This window comes from Nicotiana attenuata, unplaced genomic scaffold (genome assembly GCF_001879085.1).
Source record: "Nicotiana attenuata strain UT unplaced genomic scaffold, NIATTr2, whole genome shotgun sequence".
Classification (NCBI taxonomy): domain Eukaryota; kingdom Viridiplantae; phylum Streptophyta; class Magnoliopsida; order Solanales; family Solanaceae; genus Nicotiana; species Nicotiana attenuata.
This window is the reverse complement of record NW_017670806.1, coordinates 330,535-345,954: the sequence shown is the minus strand read 5'-3', so window position 1 is coordinate 345,954 and position 15,420 is coordinate 330,535. Positions and strand designations below refer to the sequence as shown.

Here is a 15,420-nt window from a genome sequence, read left to right as displayed (position 1 = left end):
TTGTGTAGTATTTTTATCTTATTTTAAAAGGAGTCAATTAAGGTGTTGGATCACAATTTTATGAGTTTTAGAGTCCAGTTCTTGGCCCAATTCGGATTAGTCCGTTAAGCCTAGTGACCCTTCTAGACCTTCTTTGGAATAAAAAAACAAATAAAAAAGACCCTAAGGACCTAATACACAAAAAACCTAGGGACTAATTGGCAAAATACATAAAATGTAAACCTAAACGTAGACTCTACCTATAAAGTAATGCCTAAAAATACACCAAAGAGAACGCAAAAAAGCTAAAAAAAAAAAAAAGGAAAGCTGACCGCAGCTTTTGCTGACAGCCGCAGACGAACCCCACCCCCCTCGGCTTCGTCTTCTTCACGAGACCTGAAGCCGCGCCATTTGAACACCAAAAAACGACCTCCCCATCTAACCGCCTTCTTCTACACCCCATAACATCAACAGCAACCCCGACTCCTTGCGCTGAAATCCGCCACACCCCAGCCCTCTTTCACTGAAACTCGTCGGAAGATACGCATACACGCATAGAGAGTGACTGAACAGTGAGAGGATTGAGGGAAAAACAGAGTGCGAAGGGACAGAGGTGGATTCGGATTCGTTGTCGTCACTAGTTGCCATCGAGGTTCGGAGTCGTTGTTTCCATTCGTGCCGAGCAAATTCAGTCTAGCTTAGGTTCGAAATTTAGTTGCCTTTTGTTCGATTTTGTTGCTGCTGCGGTTGGTTGAGACGCGGATGAGTCGAGGTTCAGGTTGCAGTTCGAGGTTTAAGTCCGTGACCCCTGTTTGAATTTGCTGTTGCACGGTTCATTTTGGAGTTGTCTCTTTGTATTGAATCAAATATTGAAGAAGGTTCCGTCTGAAATTCTTTTAAAGGTTCAGTTTCTTGCTTTCAATTTCATTCTGTTTTGGCATTTGATGAATTTTCCTTATAATTGATTCATTGCTGTTTTTTTTTTTTTTTTGTTTTTTGCCATTATTTCTTCCTTTTGTTTTTTTGCATTTACTTGGGAATGTTGGTTTATATATCCATATTGTGATATTATTGGGATTATTGATGTTGAGTAATTAAAATGGATCTCATCGGATTTTTGGTTGGTCGTTGAAACAGGTTTGATGTCCAAATATATCTTTGTTCTTAATAAGAATGGGTTGGTTTGGAATAATCTGACTAAATCCAATTGGACAAAGTGATTTTTCCTTATCATGTTTTTGAAAGTTTATGCTAGAAATATTGGTTCCATAACCTTTTTTCCTCTTAATTGTTTGAAAAATTCAGTATCACTAGATATAAAAATTAATATGGTTTTAGTTTCCTTTACTTGACATCTCTAGTTACACTACTTGTGCAAGTTGCGTGTTAACTCTCGTAGGCCTACATCGGTTTCTTTAACTCTGCTTTTCTATAATATATAGTAGCCAATATGATTTGCTTTAAGCGTGTTAATAATAAATTATCGTGATTACGGGTACGGTTCTCATGGCATGGTCACGATACGTAAATCTCAATTCGGGTGTGCATTTCATGTGACCCGATTCTAATTTCTGTCAAGGTTAAATAGAACGTGTCGTGAACCACGGGTGCATTTCATGTAGCGTGGCTTACGATGTGTTTTAAATAACCTTGAAATTTCCTGAAATATTAAAAGCGGATAGAAAGTTAAAAAATGCACATAGGTTTAAAATGTGTAGTTACATCAGATAATTAGGCCAATAATAACAGTTGAGCGACCGTGCTAGAACCACGGAACCCGGGAATGCCTAACACCTTCTCTCGGGTTAACAGAATTCCTTACCCGGATTTCTGTGTTCGCAGATTGTAAAACAGAGTCAATCTTTCCTCGACTCGGGATTTGAAACCGGTGACTTGGGACACCATAAATTATCCCAAGTGGCGACTCTGATTTTAATAAAATAATCCCGTGTCGATTGTCACTTAAATTGGAAAAACTCCCTATATACCCTTTCCTCGGGGGTGTAGGTAAAAAGGAGGTGTGACAGTCCCCGGGCCTCGGGTGTGTTTCGGATGCTCAACGGATCATTTTGGACTTGTGAGAGATATCAGATTTTTCTAGTATTTCTGTTGCAGACTTTTCTTCATCGCTTTCGCGAGAGAGGTCTCGCGTTCGCGTAAAGCATCCGGGAAGCCAGCTGAAGTTGTTCTTTGCGTTTGCGAAGATGGGGCCGTGTTCACGAAGGTTTGAGGATCAGTGCAATCACGAACGCGAGTAAGGCATCGCGTTTGCGTAGAGGAAGTGGAGCAGCTGGGGACCCCATGGATTGTTCTATGCGTTCGCGTAGTGTGTGTCGCGTTCGTGAAGCATCAGGAAGTGAAAGGTACACGTTCGCGAGAGGTCCCTCGCGTTCGTGGAAAAGGATTTTTTGGTCAATGATTTTTGTTCAACGCGAACGCGAGACTTTGACCGCGTTCGCGAAGAAGGAATTAACTGGGCAGAATATAAAATTTCAAAAATAAGGGTTTGGCGATTTTTGTCAAAACTTGAGTTTGGGAGCTCGAATTTGGACGAGATTTTGGGGGGATTTTCAGAGACATCGATTGGGTAATGATTCTACACTTGATTTTGGTTATATCCCATTAATCTATCTTTAATTTCATCATTTAATTTCTGATTTGGGTGGAAAATTGAGAAAAAAATGGGAAGAAGTTCTTCAACTAAGATTTTGGGTTTTGATTGGGATTTTGACATCGGATTTGGATAATTTTGGTACGAGTGAACTCGTGAGTGAATGGATGTTCACATTTTGTGACTTTTACCTGATTCCAAGACGTGGGCCCGGGGAGGCTTTTTAGGGTGATTTTCTAATTTCTTGTTAAAGTCTTGATTTCATTAATTAGGTTAGTTTATTATAGTTGTATTTATGATATGTAATTGTGTCTGGCTAGATATGGGCCATTCGAAGCCAGATATTCGTGGAAAAGGCATTGTTATCGAGTGATTGAGCTTAGTTCGAGGTAAGTGGCTTGCCTAACCTTGTGGGGGAACTCCCCTTAGGATTTGGTACTGTTTTGATATGTGAGCGTCGTGTATGTGAGGTGACGAGTGCGTACACAGGCTATTTGTTGTAAAATCCGATTTTTACTGAGTAATAACCTGTTTCCTCTTATTTGAGTTCTATCAGCATGTGTAATTATCTTGTTTAGCTTAGAATAGCATGTCTACGTGTCTTAAGTGCTTATCTGAACTCTGTGCAGCATGCGTAGTGAATTTTCCTGCTTTTCTCTTGACTTGTACTTAGTCGAAACTGTAGGATCTCTACTCTAACTGTTATATTCATTGTTTGAGTTGCATATTTACTTTGGCACTATGGAACAGTATTTCGTGAGATCCCCCTGCACATTTACTTTGGGACTACGGGACGGTATCCGGGAGATACCCTTTCATATTTACTTTGGGACTACGAAACGGTATTCTGGGAGATCCCCCTGCACATTTACGTTTAGGACTACTAGAGGTATCTCGGAAGATCCCCTGTTGCTATTTTGTGTATTGTACTGTTATCCCTTCTGTGATTTACTTCCGGTTAAATTTAAGTCTGTATTTTACTGCGATATTTTTGTTCCGTCTTATTATATATATATATATATATATATATATATATACTAGTAGGGCCCTGACCTGACTTCGTCACTACTCGACCGATGTTAGGCTTCGCACTTACTGAGTACCGTTGTGGTGTACTCATGCCTCTTCTGCACATATTTTTCGTGTGCAGATCCAGGTACATCCTACCATCCTCGAGTTTAGTTGCACGGTTGCTGCTCTTCATGAGACTTCAAGGTACATCTTCCGCGTCCATAGACCTCGGAGTCCCCCTCTATCCCCTTATGTTGATTCTTCCCTTATTTCTTTAGACATTGATGTATAGAACAATTAGAAATTCTTAGAAGCTTGTGACTTATGGTATTCCGGGTCTTGGGAGAGTTGTGTATATTTCGGGAGTTGATTATTGTATATGCCAAGCGGCATCTCAAATGCTTATTTAAATTATAGTTATTGTTAGTTGTTAGCTTTTATGTTTTTCATTTTATTTCTGCAAATGTTAGGCTTACCTAGTCGTAGAGACTAGGTGTCGTCACGACAAAATCTCGGAGGAAGAATTTGGATGTGACACTTACGCCCTAATATATGCCACAAGTGCATCTCTTGCCTCCAAACATCTGACCACATATAAGATTATTTGAAGGTTTGAAAAAAAGAATATTTAAAATTAAATCTAAAAAAAATATTTGAAGGTTGAATTTATGTTTCTACATAAATTTTACTTGAAAAAAATTAAGATCTTGTGAGTCAAAGTATTTTTCACTTCCTCAAATAAGTTTTTCAACTTTAAATTTATCTACTACAAGTTAAAATTGAAACAATGATAAATACTGTTGGCGAAACTTCAACATATAAAAAATGAGATTTCAGTGTTTGACAAGTGAAGTAATGGCCAATGTGCAATGAGTTAGTAAAATCAAAAGATAGATTGAAGTTCTTTTTACCATGGTGACAATTAGGGGCGTTCATGGTTCGGTTTTAGTCGATTTTTTCGAAAAAGAAATCAAACCAAGTAAGTCGATTTTTCAAATATTGGAATCAAACCAAACCGATTAAGTCGGTTTTTTATCGATTCGATTTTTGTCGGTTTTTCGGTTATTTATTGGTCTTTTTCTTAAATATGAGATATACACTACCAAACGAATATTCCGGCGATTACATTTTCAACATAGCACTATCAAATCAATTGCTCTTTGAGAAATCTATCATTTACCAAAATATATTGATGATAATTGAATGAAATAATGATGAATAATTTAAATACTCAATTAAAAATCGATTATTTTTAACATGAAATAAATTCTTTTTGTACTTAGCAAAAGAAAACTACTAATCAAACTAGAATGTGAAGGCAAAGAATTAGATTATTAAATAGCAAAGAACTAGACTAAAAATATAAATGATTAATATGTACCATAAAGTTTTTGAAACTTTATATAAAAATGTACGTGTACACACATACACACACACACACACACACATATATATATATATGTGTGTGTGTGTGTGTTTAATAATAAATCTAAATAGCTCTTTTTATAGTTGGTTTGGTTCGATTTTTTTGATTATTTTTTGATTAAAACCAAAACCAAACCAAATTTGATCGATTTTTAAAATTGAAAACCAAAACAAGACAAACCTAAAAAGTATCAAATTTTTTAAATCAATTTAATTTAGTTTTCGGTTTGATTCGATTTTTCGGGTTTTTATGAACATCACAATCATCTCAAAATAACATAACTCGCAACCCGGGGCTGAAGTGTAATATTTAATACTATAGGGCAGACAAGTAAAATTCCATAAAACTAATACAACAAACAAGAAAAGAAAAAACCTTGTACTTCTGTTTCCTAGTTGCCGGAAGATCAACAATTGGACGAGGAAACATTGAAGACGAGGAATTTTTATTAACTCAATTTGTGATGGAGAGCACAGTAGCTTCTAAATTTTAATTGTTGGTTCATCACTTTTCTTCACTTTTTTTTTGGGTAGAAAAAAGATTTAGAAACGATCTTCTTTTTGAAATTTGCACAAGTCGAGTTGTTAATTTCTATGTTTTGTTTTCCTGCAGTGTAATCAAATTGAGGAGGAGGAGTGAAGCTGTTATAAATGGGAGAAATGGTAATTTTATTGGAAAACTTTAGTTTTTGCCCTTTTTGCTGAATTTTTATTTAATTTTGGATTATTTCACGTATTGGGGTTCTTTATTATCAGCTTTTAGTACAATGTATATTATGAAAGTGAAAATCCATGTTTTTGTCTTTTGAAATTTATGTACTTTGTCAATCAGTCATTACAGTTAGAAGAACTATGTTGTTGAGGATAGCCCTTTTGTATCAGAGTTGTTTCTCTTGATGTTGTTTCCAATTTCCACAATTAGGTCTTCTTGTTTAGCATATAAAAACAACACCCTTCATGTTAAGATAAGCTCGGACAATTTTGTTTACAGCTATTTCTCTGAGCATGCATTTGTTTGGGTTTGACACCGCAAACAGTGGCGGAGCTATGGGAAAACCTCCTTCATTAAAAATTTATAATTGTTGAAATATACTGTGAAAATAGGGCAATAAATTTTTTGGTTATATGTAAGCTGATGAATCCCCTTGATAAAAGGAAAGAGTCCAGTGCAGCGGCAAAGAGGGTTCAAAAATTGCTTTAGATCACAGGTTCATATTCCATATGTGACATTCTATTTTTTTTTATATCCCCCTGTATAAATTTATGGCTCCGCCACTGTCCGCAATGTTCTTTTTTGGGGGAAAAGGAGGGTCAGTGTAGGGGAAAGGAATAGCCTGGTGAGAATCTGAACCTGCACGAATAGTACACTAGGTAGCACTTCTAGTGTTGAAAAGTTTCCAAGGCTAGCCAAAAGGAGGATAGCATCTTTTCAGATTACAGGTGAAACAGAAACTATGAGGTGTCATCGATAACAGATGCTAAAAGTAAATCCTCTTTTTAACAACACTAGTGTCTGGGGCTGCTTGTGCGCATGTTGATAGTTTTCCGGCTACCTATAACTCTTACCAGCACAGTTGTTGGGTTCTGTTTACCATGGATTAGTCAAATGGCAAGACCTAGTGTTGCTCCCGTTGAGAATGGAAGCTAGACCCTCTCCCTTGAGGGCATGCGTCTACTGAAGATTTAACATAGCCATACTTGTTAAATAATACAACAACAATAACATACCCAGTGTAATCCCACAAAGTGGAGTCCGGGGAGGGTAGAATGTACGCAGATGTTATCCCGACCTTTGTGAAGGTAGAGATGTTGTTTCCGACAGACCCTTGACTCATAGAAAAATTAAAAGAGACAGAAATAACAAGTAGTAAAAACAACAAGATAAAGAGATAAGGTGATAGAATAATAAAGCGAAAGAAACAACATATAACAAAAGAAATTTGCGGATAGGAAGTTATGAAAATACTAGACTAATGTTAATGCTACCAGCATGAAAAGGAGACACGCATGCCTATCTACGAACCTTCTACCCCAATTCCCAACCTCCACACCCGCCTATCAAGGGTCATGTCCTCAGTAAGCTGGAGCAGCGCCATGTCATGCCTAATCACCTCTCCCCAATACTTGTTAAGTAATGTCACTCTTATTTGAAACATGCATTGTTAAATTGTGAGCGCATGTGTATGCATGTTTTTTGAAGTGGAAAAGGACTAGCTTTTGCGATTTCGTATTGTCTTTATATTGTCAATGCTTATAAACCTTTCTTGAAGTGGAAAGGACTAACTTTTGGGATTTCTTATTGGCCACTTTATTTATATTTTCAAAGGTTAAATAACCTTTTATTGGCTGCCTGTTAGGTTCTTATGCGAGAGGAGGATGTAAATCTGGACGCTGTACGGGCTAGATGTAACCTTCTCTTCTTTTGTGTCTTTGGTTTTTGGCACTTACATCATCCCACATTCATATTGTCCTTTTGCTGGCAGTTTCAAATGTTCTTAAAAGACATTCGGAGCTAGCAGAGCGTCTTTCTAGGTATTGAATCTTAAGACTTGATTGGTATTTACATGATCAGTTAAGTTTTTCATTAAATCTCACATCTTTTCTCGAATTTTTGCTACAAATGACACATAGTAAAAGTTGCAAGCAAGAGAGTCTTCCATTCTTTTTCGGTCAAAGTTTAAGAAAGGAGCTGAAGTGTACATGTAGTTGCAGGTTGGATATTAGTGATGATAGGATGGCTAGGGTTTGAATAAGTGAATTCTTTAATGGAAGAATGTGAATAGAGGATTGTAAAGGTAAGGAAGAACAAAGGAATTCGTGAAAATGGAAACGCCACTAGAAAAGTCGAAAAGAAGATTTATCAGCATCCTTAATCTACTTTATAATCATGAGAAGACTTTTTCGCACAGAAATGTTGGAGTAATAAATAGAACTTCCTGCAATTCATTGTGTCTTAGCATGTACGATTTAAAAAAACATATTCCAATGGTTGATCAAAAGGAAATACTCTTTGACTTTGTGCACTTTTTATTAATAGAATAGTCAACGATATGAGTTGTTTTTGGTTAGCAAAACATCAAGGAATATCTTGAGTTTTAGTTTCTAAAGAATAAAATTGAAGAAAATGTTTATTGATAAGATTAAATGTGGGTCCCATCAGACATTTTTTGTTATATAGAATGTGTAATTACTTCCTTTTTAATGTGCGACAAAAGTAGGACTGGACAGAAAGTTTGACATGTACTTTCTTAGGGATGGTAAATAGGGCGGGGCGGGGCGGGTGAAGCTTTACCCTGCCACATATTTGACCTGCCCTGCCGCGTTTAACAGCTTTTCTTTTTTTAACCTGCCCTGCCCTGCCCTGTCCCGCCCTGTTTAGCTTATATTTTTTTTTCCTTCATTTTTTAAGTTTTCATGTTCTTACTTATTTGGACGGGTCTGATTCTAATTTCGATTTGAGCAAAAGTAAAAGCAAACAAAGTCAATGGAATTTAATAACCTGTAAAATTTGAAACTTGTTAAAAGAAAGGAAACTCTAATAAACAAACAAATTATATTATTTGAGGAAACTTAAGCCTGTACTTCATAAGATGTATATATGCTTGGGAATATTCTACAAGTACTTGAAAAAGAAATTAGAGTGTGTTTGTAAAAATGAATAATAATAACCAAACCAACATAGTATCATGTTTGACTCAGTAAATGTTCATGAAAGTTTGGAGTTGTAATTGGAATTTTTTTGATTATTATCATTTCAAAGATTTGCAAGGAGAAGAAAGGACCAAATATCTTACTAAAGAGAAATCAGATTGTCTGCGCTAGGGACTTTATTTCATGTATCAGTAAAACACTTAAGCTTATTAAACTAAGTGCAAATAACAAAGTAAGAAAAGAAAAATAAAAATAACAAATTAACAAGTTAGTGATACTTCCACCAATACGCAATCCATTTGCATGTTCCCAGTGAAAACACATGGTATTGAAAAATGAAAAAGTTTCAGTTTATTTTTATCAATTTTGCAGCTAAAACCCTTGCCCTACCACCTGCCCTGCCCCATTTATAATTTTCTAAAAATGTGCTTTGACCCGCCTTGCCCTGCCCTGCCCCGTTTAAGTAATCCCCTACCCTGTCCTACTTTTGCCCTGCCCCATTGCCATCTCTAACTCTCCCAATTAAATTTACTTAGAGCTTATGACTTATAATTCTCAGTTTAATTTAATTATGAGCTATTTCATCAAAAAGAATTTTGTTAAGAGCTCAAACTTTTGACTCAGATAAAGTTACATGTTCATATCTCCCGAGCATGATGGCATCTTTGCAAGCACTTAGATTACTAAGATGGAGCCGAAAAGTGGTGCTTTCTTTCTGTTTCCATAATAGTTGTGTTTTCTGCATTTACATTGGTGCGAATCACCAAATAACTGTGACAATTTTCTCTAGGGACTCTGACAAGTCAATTTTTGAGCGTCTACAGAGGGAATTTGAAGCCGCACGCGCTTCTCAAACTCAAGGTAACTTTGGTAGAATTCTAGAGCACATCTAATCCTGATGTTCTCTTTTCTCTTGCTCTTGGTTGTGTTCTATTTAAGTTGTGAGCACACAAATAGTACTTGAATGGTTCGTTTATCATATGGAACGTAATGTTTAGTCTAATACTTGATTTTCGCTTGTTATCTTCTGCAAGTGTTACTTGTGCCATGTTGTTTGATATCTGATCTAAGGAGAGCACCTAATAACAGCGGTATATGGCTGCAAGTTTTTTAAAGACTGCTACTTGAAAAAAAGCGCTTCTTAAATACTTGCTCATTCATTTTTGATTTTATGATGTTTAAACTATGTCTTTAAAGAGTGAATTTGTAAAAAATTGTTTCAGTAGCTAGTGTATCGATCACGGTGGGGATAGCTTATTATAAGTCAGCATTGCATTTTGCTGCATGTTACTTCTTGTTCCACATATAGTGATGAGTTCTTTCCTTGATCTGTCCTGTTTGATCCTCAGTTATCCTTGAAATGTACTTGATCTAGTCTATACAATATGTAACTCCTGTCTCATTTTGATTCTTTTGCAGAACTTAGCTTAGAAGGCGAGCAATGGAATGATGGCTTATTAGCAACAATAAGAGAGCGGGTATGTACAGTTAAATTATTTTATCCAGAGTGTCGGTTCATCTCCAAGCTTGTTTATTCCTTAAGATATTTCTCCTTCCAACCAAGCAATCAGTAATCTTTCCCTTTTTGTCATCATATTAGAGGATGCCGGATTCAGACAGCTACATGTTTTAGCTTACTCTACTACTTTTCTGCTCCCGTTCTCAGATTCTATCACATAATTTTCTTGCATGATTCAATCTATCTTAGGTACATATGGAGGCAGAGAGAAAGGCCATGCAGATGCCAGGGGACACAACCCAGTTGCCAAGTCCTTTTCATGAAAAGATTACATACAAAGTTGGGAATAAGGTCTGTTGTGCCTGGTAGCTACAATTTGTCATGGCTTATAGGAAAAATTATTTGTGAAAGATCCTTTAAGATCTTTAAGTTATGTGTTCTGATTTCTGGATTTCAAACCATTTTCTTGTAGTGTCTAATTCATTTGTTGATCTACTCTTCAGATTTCTTGCTTATAAAAAAAAAATTGTCGATCTACTCTTATTATTTGAGTAGTTTTGTGCTTTCTTTTCTTACTGCATCTTGGCTTTCCACTAAGTGCCGGTTGACATGTAGTTTAGTTTGGCTGGGTCTATATTGTTTGCTGTGTTTACTATCAGAACAAGTTGGCAGTGCTGGAGGAGCTTGGAATTGTGAGGGATGTAGGCCTGACCTTTTTTTTTTAAATTCTATTTTTCCGTGCAGTTTATTTGTTGCTTAGATGGAGCAAGGATTGGCATACAATATGAGACTTCATTTGCAGGTACATCACGTGCCATTGTCTAGTGGTGGCTACAATTTTCCAGTTGGGAACATTCCAATACATACCTTGATATACCTGTACAAATTTCCCAAATGAAGTTTATTCTGTTGTAGGTGGGGTCAAAATTTTATTTTTCATCTAGATTACTAGTGAATGATGTCAATTTGTCTAATTTACAGGAGAATCTTGTGACCTATACCACTGTGTGCTTGAAAGCAAGTCATTTCTTGAGAAGATGACTGTTCTGGAACATACAGTTCCTTTTTTCTTGCCAATACGTGAAGCTGAAAATGAGTTTCTCTCATCAAATGCAATAGTATGGTCACTGCATCATTTGTGTTAGATCCTATTCTAACATGGTCATTGCTTCATTTGTATTAGATCCTAACTTTTTCCTGTATAGTACTGACTGGATACTTCTGAACTTGCATTCATGATTTCTTCAGAAATTTATTGACCATGTCGGAGATCTCTTGCAAGCCTATGTAGATAGAAGGGAACAGGTATGCCCTAACTTAGAGATAATGAATTACCAGAGTTCTTCCTTTTTTTTTTGGGTGAACGATATCACTCAGCAGTTTCTTGCTCAGTCATGGGCTTGAATCACACACTTAATCTTCTTTCCCACTTTGCATTGGAGACTGTCTTCAAAGTCGTTAATCATTTGCTAGTTTCACAGAAGATTTTGTGGAATAATTAGGACAAAGTAGAGGTGATAGTTGAATTAAAGAGGTGGAATCACCCTTGGGGTTGGACATTGGATGATGAAGAAAGGAACCTAGAGATGCAAATACAGAGGATTTCAGCAGAACATTGTACTCCCTCCGTTTCAAAAAGATTGGCATAGTTCGGAGTACGAGGGTCAAAGTACTTAACTTTGGCTGTGAATTTGGACATAGATTCTTCAAGTTTTTGAAAATAAAATTTATATTTTCAGAAACTACATAAAAAGTATATAAGTCAAAATAATTCATAATTGAAAATATTTATAAAATATTTAAGAAAATCGCGGCAAAAAAAACAACCCGTAGACTTCCCAAATAGTAATATTGCCAATCTTTTTGAAACGAAGGGAGTAATAAAGATAAGAATCTGAAATAGAAGATATCAACTGGAAAGCAGAGTAGAAATGAGGCTTTTGGAATGTGGGGTATATTATAATTCAGAACTTCAAAATAGAAAATCAACAATCTTTTTAGTATTCAATGAAAATTATGTTGAGGGGATGGATCTACTGTATGATGGATAACATACAGAGTATCTAGCTTTTGTAGTTATTTAATAGGTTTTTCTTCAGTGCCGTTTAGGTACAAAGTTATTTTACCTATCAAAAATATTTTTCATTGGCATGTTTGTATTGGTAAAATGCAACTTGTTCTTTTGCAGGTTCGGCTTATTAAAGAGTTGTATGGAAATCAAATCGGTGAACTCTATCATAGTCTTCCATACCATATGATCGAGTTTGTGCTTGAAGATTTTGATTCGTATGCTTTTCTTCCTTTCTGTTATTGTATCTTCCGTTTCACTATCCTTCACGAGAGGTTGGCTTTGTAGGTTTTATTTTCTCTTTTCCAACTTGGATCTTCCTTTTCTCTTGAGTGGTCTTGTGAAGTACTGTACAGAAGCATCAAGTGAACCGGACTGTGTTATTTAGGCTGCAGATGTAAGAATAAAGTTAGCTTCCTAATATCAGTACTCAAAGAAACTAACAATACCGTGAACTATGAAGCAACTTACTTATATGGTATAACACTCGTGGTGCACAACTTGATTTAGCTTAGGCTGGTGATAAAAGGTTTCAATTGTATCTCCTTATGATGCTATCAGCCTATAACATAGCCTCACCCCGCTCTCCTGTTCATGATATGTAGCGAATTTCTTCATTTTCTGGTTGGATCTTGTGTACACATGACTTGCCTTTGTGAGCCTCTAAATAACAACATTTTTGGATCGAGTGTTTATTCAGATCTCATTATCTGTATGTCTGCCAAAAGCGAGTGTCTGATCTATAATCTTGGTTACTGAACAGAGTGCAATTTATGGTTTAACTTGCAAACTCCAATTCTTACCATCATTTGGTTTCTTCTTGCAGGAAGGTGACAGTTAGTCTGAGATATGCTGATCTGATCTCTACACTTCCCTCTGGGGTTAGTGTCTTGGCATGGCCTATGCACCAGTCCAGGAAATCCTCCGATACAATTCCCTTGAGTCAGAAAGGAAATGGAGTAGGAAGTCACCCTATCCCAGCGCGTTTGACATACGCAGAGGATGCACTCCGGACCATGAGTCTGCCGGAAGGTTTTGCTTCTTTATATGAATTCCATCTCTGTTACTTTACGTATTATTTGTTTGTCCAATGCATATTCTATGTTAATCTTTAGGAAAAATCTTAATATATTTCCTTTACTTGGTAATTTAAGGCTGAGCCACGAGAGGTCTTCTGGTGGCTAAATATCTTCCTGTATACTTTCCAGCTCTGGGTAGATCAAGTATAATTAGTAAAGAATTACTAAACTAAGGTTAAAAACCCTTATCGCTGAAGAGATGCATAGGACATTAAAAGAGAGATTGAACCCATCCATGAGGTGGTAAGGCAACAATTATAAAGCTTAACTTTAAATTAGATGTAGACTTAAAGCGGAGATGCAAAACTTTTCGCCTACCTATTATTTGGAGGGTTGAAAACGATCTTCTTTAGACCCAGTTTTCAGGTTCTTTTGTTAGTAAAATAGTTCTATGAACCACTTTTTTTTTCCTTTCTTTTTGGGTCGAGGGTGGGGAATACAGTTGATGAAATAAGGCATTGATAAAATATGGAAAAGGGTGTCTTACCTTCTCCTCGGAGAAAAAGTATAGAGTAGAGTGAGAGTAAAGAACTCCCCAAGCTTCTTTGGATGTTGATTTACATTTAAAGTTGATTTTATGTGTCGATTAGTAGCTGACACCTTGCTTCTTGCAGCATATGCAGAAATTGTCTTGAATCTTCCTCAAGCTCTGCAGGACATGTTTGAGCACACAAGCTCTACATAGTTGTAGTTATTCATGATCTGGAGTAGCAGCTGCCTCATTGCATTCTGTGTAGTGAATGCTGTGGTTGTAAACTGAATATTTTTACTTTATTTGTTATACTTGTATATTCTGAAAATCCGGTCTAGCGATTGTCTTCTTCCCTTAATATTGACTCTTTTACTTAGTTCAAGACAAATTGCCTTTGGTATGTATTATATCCTTCATATTTTGGGGAAGAAATGGGAGAGAATTCGCAATTCACACATTGTGGGAGAACAAATTTTGCTTTCCTATACTTACCCCACTCCTTTCCTGCAAATGCCAGTGCACCAGGTGAAGATAATATCAAGTTCTCTGCCTTATGATCTGCCCGAAAAGCTGCCATCGGAAACTGTTCGATTCTGAACTTGACCTGCACTGCCACATTCCAGAGGCACTTTGTTAAATATTATAAGTTTGATTTTTGAGCAGTTAATGGTACTGATATAGTAGTTGCTTGCTTCCTTCAGTAAAACCCATTTATAAGGTCGTTTTTAATAGCTTTATGCGCCTGGTATCATTAATTCATTGAACCGACAAATGTGAATTCGCGCTACGTATGGCTTTGTACAAAGGGAAGCGCTCCTTATCATTTGGGGTTCAAACCTGAGACTTTTGATCATTCAGTCACACTCTTGGTGGTATTTATAAGGTCATTCATTTGAATAATTCCCTATGAAATATGCCACCAAAACAGAAAAGAGAAGAATCAAACTTGAGGACAAATTTGAAGCCGCAACTCAGCCCTGCAATCTCTCTAGTTTCATAGGTGAACGACATGAATGTAGTGGAAGGCGGTAGGTGGATGTAGTGGAGCCACCTTTCTTCACTCACTTATCGAAAAATTACATTTTATATATATATATATATATATATATATATATATATAATGTTGAACTCCTTCACTTCTTCGTGTGTCTACTTTATATTTTGATTTTCTTTTGTGAAAATTCTGGCTCTGACACCAGGGAGAAGGGCACGTTTGGGGGTCAAAATAGCACGGTATAGCCAGTTTTCGCACTGGTCAATCAAAAATAGCCAGCGTTTACCAAGTTAATGAAAAATAGCCACTATTTTGCTGCAACAGAGACCGGTCCCGTATAATATACGGGAGTTCGGTGCATTTGTGTACGAACTCCAGCATATTATGCTGGACCGGTATACTTTGCTGACTCCTGTATAATATACGGGAGACTGAAGCACTGGTGCTCCAAACTCCAGTATATTATACTGGACATTTATACTTGCTGGAACTCCAGTATATTATGCAGGAGTTCCAGCATAATTATACTTGAACTCCCGCATATTATACGGGAGTTCCAGCATAGTTATCCTGGAACTCCAGTATAATATGCGGGCGTATTTTCCGGATTTTGAACAGTGTTTTCTCTCAGATTTATCGTTACATGAAAAGTGGCTAAATTTCGATTACTT

The 15,420-nt window shown here is 36.6% G+C and overlaps 1 protein-coding gene and 1 long non-coding RNA gene across 2 annotated transcripts; both read left to right on the top strand.

Annotated features, from left to right (window-relative positions):
• Positions 1–271: 271 nt before the first annotated feature.
• LOC109243494 lies at positions 272–4,036 on the top strand. Its single transcript, XR_002070571.1, has 2 exons — positions 272–881; positions 3,741–4,036. It is a non-coding gene; the product is annotated as an uncharacterized LOC109243494 (long non-coding RNA).
• Positions 4,037–5,373: 1,337 nt separating this feature from the next.
• On the top strand, positions 5,374–14,212 carry LOC109243493 (centromere protein O). The gene is made up of 13 exons (XM_019410435.1): positions 5,374–5,522; positions 5,640–5,689; positions 7,384–7,432; positions 7,510–7,558; positions 9,468–9,538; positions 10,097–10,155; positions 10,386–10,487; positions 10,881–10,938; positions 11,118–11,254; positions 11,385–11,441; positions 12,325–12,422; positions 13,031–13,236; positions 13,898–14,212. The coding sequence occupies exons 2-13, from the start codon at positions 5,678–5,680 to the stop codon at positions 13,966–13,968; spliced, it is 969 nt and encodes a 322-aa protein (XP_019265980.1). The 5' UTR covers positions 5,374–5,522; positions 5,640–5,677; the 3' UTR covers positions 13,969–14,212.
• Positions 14,213–15,420: the final 1,208 nt, after the last annotated feature.

Bases quoted from the DNA above. Each gene is read 5' to 3' on its own strand.
- LOC109243493 (XM_019410435.1), top strand. The intron at 10,488-10,880 runs GTCTGTTGTGCC...TTTTCCGTGCAG, and splicing joins CATACAAAGTTGGGAATAAG to TTTATTTGTTGCTTAGATGG. The intron at 10,939-11,117 runs GTACATCACGTG...TCTAATTTACAG, and splicing joins ATATGAGACTTCATTTGCAG to GAGAATCTTGTGACCTATAC.